This window comes from Frankliniella occidentalis, unplaced genomic scaffold (assembly GCF_000697945.3).
Source record: "Frankliniella occidentalis isolate FOCC.00 unplaced genomic scaffold, Focc_3.1 Scaffold9, whole genome shotgun sequence".
NCBI lineage: Eukaryota > Metazoa > Arthropoda > Insecta > Thysanoptera > Thripidae > Frankliniella > Frankliniella occidentalis.
This window is the reverse complement of record NW_026267139.1, coordinates 2191925-2197432: the sequence shown is the minus strand read 5'-3', so window position 1 is coordinate 2197432 and position 5508 is coordinate 2191925. Positions and strand designations below refer to the sequence as shown.

The following is a 5508-nucleotide window of genomic DNA, read 5'->3' as shown; positions in this document are numbered from 1 at the left end:
AATCCCTCACAGCGAGCGCAAGTCAGTCGCCATGACAGTAAGAAAATAAACAACATTACTGCCAATACAAGTTCTTTTGAAGACATCTACTATTTGAATGTCTAACGACAAAATCATAAATTTGAAACATTCTTCAATAATATTTTTATATCCAAAAGAAAAAAACTGGTAATCTCGGGTTTTAGAGTCACGACACAGGAAGACGACGTATTTTTCGATATTGTAGGTTGGCAGCGCGCGCATCGTGCTTGTTTGTGTATGGTTGTTGTTGTTACTCCCAAGTGGCCGGTTGTCGAAATCGAAATCAATGGTAACTTCACATTTCACAGTAAACCATTGAAACCATTACTACCATGAGTCAAAATAATAGACCACCGGCAAGGAAACGAAAACGTAGACCTCAGCAACCGGATAATGATAATGACAATGAAGGAGGACCCTTAAACGTAGAATTTTGGTAGGTACCTTTCTCACTTAACCTCCGAAACATCCTTGCTGCAAGAATAAATTGGTTGATGCATTTCAACACACTAACACTGATCTCTTGTATTTATTGACACAGTGATGCGCCGTCCATGAGTACGGAAGAGTTTGCATCCTTAGAGGGCATTGCTTCACTGGAAACCGTAGAAAACCCTTTGGGGTTAGAGAGCTATATTTCAACACAACAGCATGACTTGACTACCCTTGAAAATTTTGTGGAGTTTGATACTGCTTTGAATCTTAACAAGACATCTGAAATAGGTAAGTTCAGTAGACTGATAAACGTTTATGCTTAGAAATGAAACGAATTACACTTTTACATTTTCTTTGTTAGCTCCAGACAATCTCAGCAGCTCCACTGCATCAACCAGTCGATTCTTAACTGCAAGGTGTGATATCCCTGCTGCCCCACCTGATCAACATTTTGAAGAAGTCTCGTCAGAAACACCTTCTGTTGAACATGAGGTATCTTTTCAATCGTCAGTGACTACAATTCAGAAGAACAATCAAATTGACAGTACGGCTTTACATCATCCTGAAGAGGAATTTCTTGTTGTTCCTATGAGTGATTGTGAGTCTCCCCTTACCTTACATCTTTCCACTGTTATATTTTCCTTGTATTATAGCTATTCTGTTTACTCTGTTTTAGGTGTATTAACAGGTCATACTGATCATGCAAACCATATTTTAGAGAGCTTCCCACCTCTGATTGTAGCCACGGAAGATGATGTCTCTTTAACTGATTGCATACCAGGTACTTTATTAAATTATATTAATTTTGTTGAAATCAAAATATTGAAAGTCAAAACAACAAAATGTTAGGTTTATTCTAATACTATGTCAAGCATTCAAATTTCTCACATATTTTTTTCCAGAACCTCCCTGGATGTGTTCTGATTCAGAAGAAGAAGCTCCTGATGAAACACCAACTGTTGACTTTCAAATCCTACTAGCTGATGAAAATCCTGTGTTTGAAGAGACAGTAGAGGATGAGAGCCCAGCACATCACCATGATCAGCCATTGTTTCCTGGATCAGCTATCACCATCAAAGAGAGTTTTATATCAATTTTATCTCTTGTGCAATCCGAACATATGAGTGGGAAGGGTTTAGGTAGATTATTAAGTCTCATTTCTCTGCATATGCCCCAACCTAACAACTTTTTCAAAAGTGAACATTTATTTTATGAAATGCTTGATCAAAATGATGAACCGGTTCATGTATTTTATTTTTGCAGTGTATGCTATAGGAGTTGTAGCTCTGACAAGGATTTATGTTCTGTGTGCACAGATGATACCAGAACCGTTCAATATTTTATATCCTTTCCTTTGGTTCCCCAACTTAAACGTATTTGTGAACGGTCAAATTTTGTACATGATATTAATTATAAGAATAGGAGGGGGAAACAAAATCAGCACAACCATGAAGATATTTATGACGGCAATCTTTACAAGCAGGCAGAAGAGAAATTTGTTCCTGGAGCCACTAATCTTACTTTAATGTGGAACACAGATGGCCTCCAAGTTTATAAGTCTAGCTCTTTTTCTTTGTGGGCTTGGTATTTTGTCATTAATGAGCTCCCACCCGAAAAACGTTTTCTAAGTGAAAACTTGATACTGGGTGGGATTTGGGGAAGTACTACAAAGCCCCACCCAAATATTTTTCTGCAACCCATTTTCAAAGATGTAAAGCTGATTGAAGAAGGCATAAATGTTACTTTTTATGGTGATGAATTCCAGAGCAAAGTTCACACTAGTGTCCTCTGTGGGACTGCTGATGCGCCTGCCACAGCCATGTTTCTAAATTTGAAGCATCCTTCTGGTTTTTATTCCTGTCCGGTGTGTGAGTGTGTGGGCCTTAATTCAGATGCTACTGGGAAAGTAACAGTGTTTCCCTACCATGAAAATTGCCCACTGAGAACAATGGAGAAGTATGAGAACCAGGTAAAGTTTGCTGTTGACAATAAGGTCATCATTAACACTGATTCACAAAATCGACCAGAATGCTGTGGTGTCAAAGGCCCAACCTTGCTGTCTTACATGGTACCTGAAATGTTTTCTAGCAGTGCAGTAGATACAATGCATTGCGTTTATTTGGGTGTAATGCGCCAACTGTTACACCTGTTTTGTGATCGAGATCATAGAGATGAACCGTATTCCATCTATAGTAAAATTAAGATTCTTAATAGTAAGCTGAAGTCAATTAGAGTGCCTCATTTTGTAGAGAGAATTCCACAACTCATTGATAAACTGGTGTATTGGAAAGCCTCTGAGTTGAGGACGTTTTTGTTTTATCTGTGTCTCTGTGTACTTAATGGTGTATTAGATGCAAAATATTTTGACCACTTGATGTTATTTGTTCAAGGAGTAGCCCTGTTAAATTCCTCTAGTGTTAGTGATTTTGATTTAGTTAGAGCAAGGTTGCTTTTGGACAAATTTGTTAAAGATTTTCAGTCTCTCTTTGGATTGAGAAACATGTCCCATAACGTCCATAAGTGTCTCCATTTACCTTTAGTTGTGGAAAATTTGGCTCCATTGCATTTAGTTAACTGTTTCAAATATGAAGACATGAATGGTAGGATTGCCAGATTAGCTCATGGGTCAAGACATGCTGGACTCCAGATTTATTCCAATCTATCGATGGTCACCCAACTACCACTGCTTATTCATAGCATGAAATCTGGACCTGCCAAAGAGTACTGTGTAAAGCTTTCCAATAAGTGGATGAGGCTAAAGCTATCTGAAAAAATTTCAAATAGTGTTTATTCGGTTGGATGTCATTCTCCTATTATGGATAATACTTCCTATGTAAAAGAAGATCTTGCTAAAAATGGCTTCTTGTTGGAATCGAATGATGTTACAGTTACATTGTTCCATCGTCTTTTGAAAAACAAGTTGTTGTATGTTTCTAGTAGTTATAAGCGGGGCCAACGCATCTCTTCATTTGTGCAGTACCACAAACACTCTGTAGTAAAATATGGAAATTTGGATGTGTTTGTTAAAGTTACTTGTAAGTGTTTGTTAAGTTGTAGCTGCCAAAAAAAATTCCTTGCTATTGTAAAACCCTATGAAACTGCGGTAGCTTTTGAAAATGAGTGTGTAACTGTCAACCACATTATGAAATGTAAACCCTCTGGTGAGGATAATGATGTTATAGACATATCTGAGATAGAAACCATAATGTATCTGATTCACATCAATGAAGAATCTTATATTGCTAAACCTTTGAATGATTTTGAAATGGAGTAAAAATTTTCACCACCAAAACACCTTGGTTTTATGATTGTGTCGATCTTCCCCTGCCATCGTCAACACTTACACGAAGTTGAATTCGCCCCTCCCGGACACCAAACAGCCCGCGCAGGCGAGTGACGTCATGAGATTGATGACGTCGGAGGTGCCCGATTAGAGGACAAAATTATTGCATTTTTACAGAGAAAATTATGAGACGTTTTATGACAGTTGCGACGGTGATAATTAAGTCATAAATTGCTCATAAATTGGTGTCATACATTTGTCATAATTTGTGTCATAGATTCCTCATAAGTAATCGATAATCCAGTAATACCAGAGGCGACAAAATTATGACAACTTTATGCCTTACTTTTCTACGCGGGAGGCTGCCCGCGCAGCTGGAGGCCGAGCTGGTGCACCCGGTGCTCGCCGTGTCCGCGCTGGTCCCCGCCAGCGTGGCGCTGCCGCCGGGCTCCAGTGAGCGGCCGGCGCTGCTCGCCGTCTCCTTCCTCCTCCACGTCGCCTTCCTCCTGTGCCTGCCGTCGCTGGCCGCCAACCTGGAGGGCGACGCCACGCCCCGTGCCCGTACGTCCTCGTGTGGTGTCCGCAGCTGTGTTGGCGCGGTCCTCGCAGCTGATCACCGCCCTCCTGACGCAGTGCTCGTGTACCGCGACGTCGGGCTGCTGCTCCTGGTGGTGGCTCTCCAATGGCTGCTGTCGCTGCGCCTCGCTTCCAGGACGAGGCCCCTGTCTTCCTGGTCGCAGTCCGTAGCCAGGGGGCTGTCCATGCTCAGGACGCTCCTTCTTCTGCCTGTTCTGCCCGTCACCGCGCCCGTTTTCAATAAGCCGCTCGACGAACAAGTGAGTGTGTTTGACGCAGAACTTACGGCGGCTGGCAATGTGATATTCACCTGTATTAGACAAAACACACACGGGGTACTCTGTCCAAACCTGTTCTTCGTAAAGTAACTGGTGTGTAACCGGAACCCTTTATCGACTGTTACAGAGCGTTCAATTATCAAAGATTCTCGATCGACTAACATTTTTCGCAGTATCGGCAAGTTACATCGCTTTAGTCACCATCGGCTTACAGTAATAAATGAAAATGTACATTCGAATAAATAAATTGTCTTGTCTTGTCTCATATGTCTCATCTTGTGTGACCGTCTTTTTCTCTACCCACGGGGCTTTTGTTCGCGACTACCCTCAGCGGAGGACAGCGAATCACTATTTACAGGTAATCGTCGTGGTGCGAAGACACCAACCACAGCTCGGAGCTGAGCGCGCCGAATAAAGCATTCCGGTAAAGCTAAAATGCAGAAGAATGCGAGGAAGAAGAAAACGGAAATCGCTATGCTTTTACATGGTGACTTCCGTTTTGTTGTTCCCTGCATTCTTCTGCATTTCAAATTCACCGGAATGCTTCATTACCGAATCTTGGACAAAATACACTCTTTCGTCAAAGTCCGAACGGAAGGTACCACCGCGTCGCTCAGCTGGTCTCCCCTCCCCATTGTAACGTTTAAAGAAGAAGTAGTGCCGGTTGCCATTATTGTTTTGTCTTCCCAGCGAAAGAATAGCGCTGCTAAAAATGACTCAGAGAGGTTCAATAAAGCATTCCGGTAAAGCTAAAACGCAGAAGAATGCGGCGTTACAACTTATTTTTACTTATGATCCAATTTTAGGAATAATATGACACAACATTCTGAAGCAATACTCTGGTTCTTTTGCGCCAGTTACCCCAGCCGTAATCTTGAAACGGTAGTAGCCATATGGCATTATAGGAAAGCGCGG

The 5508-nt window shown here is 41.5% G+C and overlaps 2 protein-coding genes across 2 annotated transcripts; both read left to right on the top strand.

Moving 5' to 3' along the window:
- Positions 1-13: 13 nt before the first annotated feature.
- Positions 14-3872, top strand: LOC127752188 (uncharacterized). Its single transcript, XM_052276909.1, has 5 exons — positions 14-457; positions 563-744; positions 818-1054; positions 1133-1237; positions 1359-3872. The coding sequence occupies exons 1-5, from the start codon at positions 354-356 to the stop codon at positions 3728-3730; spliced, it is 3000 nt and encodes a 999-aa protein (XP_052132869.1). The 5' UTR covers positions 14-353; the 3' UTR covers positions 3731-3872.
- A 193-nt stretch (positions 3873-4065) lies between these two features.
- On the top strand, positions 4066-5004 carry LOC113215587 (uncharacterized). Its single transcript, XM_026435222.2, has 3 exons — positions 4066-4300; positions 4373-4575; positions 4721-5004. The coding sequence occupies exons 1-3, from the start codon at positions 4066-4068 to the stop codon at positions 4808-4810; spliced, it is 528 nt and encodes a 175-aa protein (XP_026291007.2). The 3' UTR covers positions 4811-5004.
- The last annotated feature ends 504 nt before the right edge of the window (positions 5005-5508 follow it).

What these genes read in the sequence shown, in the direction of transcription:
- LOC127752188 (XM_052276909.1), top strand. Translation starts at nt 354, where the DNA reads ATGAGTCAAAATAATAGACCACCGGCAAGGAAACGAAAACGTAGACCT. An exon ending in TGTTGTTCCTATGAGTGATT is followed by an intron (nt 1,055 to 1,132) that starts GTGAGTCTCCCC and finishes ACTCTGTTTTAG; the next exon opens with GTGTATTAACAGGTCATACT. An exon ending in TTTAACTGATTGCATACCAG is followed by an intron (nt 1,238 to 1,358) that starts GTACTTTATTAA and finishes ATTTTTTTCCAG; the next exon opens with AACCTCCCTGGATGTGTTCT.
- LOC113215587 (XM_026435222.2), top strand. Translation starts at nt 4,066, where the DNA reads ATGACAACTTTATGCCTTACTTTTCTACGCGGGAGGCTGCCCGCGCAG. An exon ending in CGACGCCACGCCCCGTGCCC is followed by an intron (nt 4,301 to 4,372) that starts GTACGTCCTCGT and finishes CTCCTGACGCAG; the next exon opens with TGCTCGTGTACCGCGACGTC. An exon ending in ATAAGCCGCTCGACGAACAA is followed by an intron (nt 4,576 to 4,720) that starts GTGAGTGTGTTT and finishes CGACTGTTACAG; the next exon opens with AGCGTTCAATTATCAAAGAT.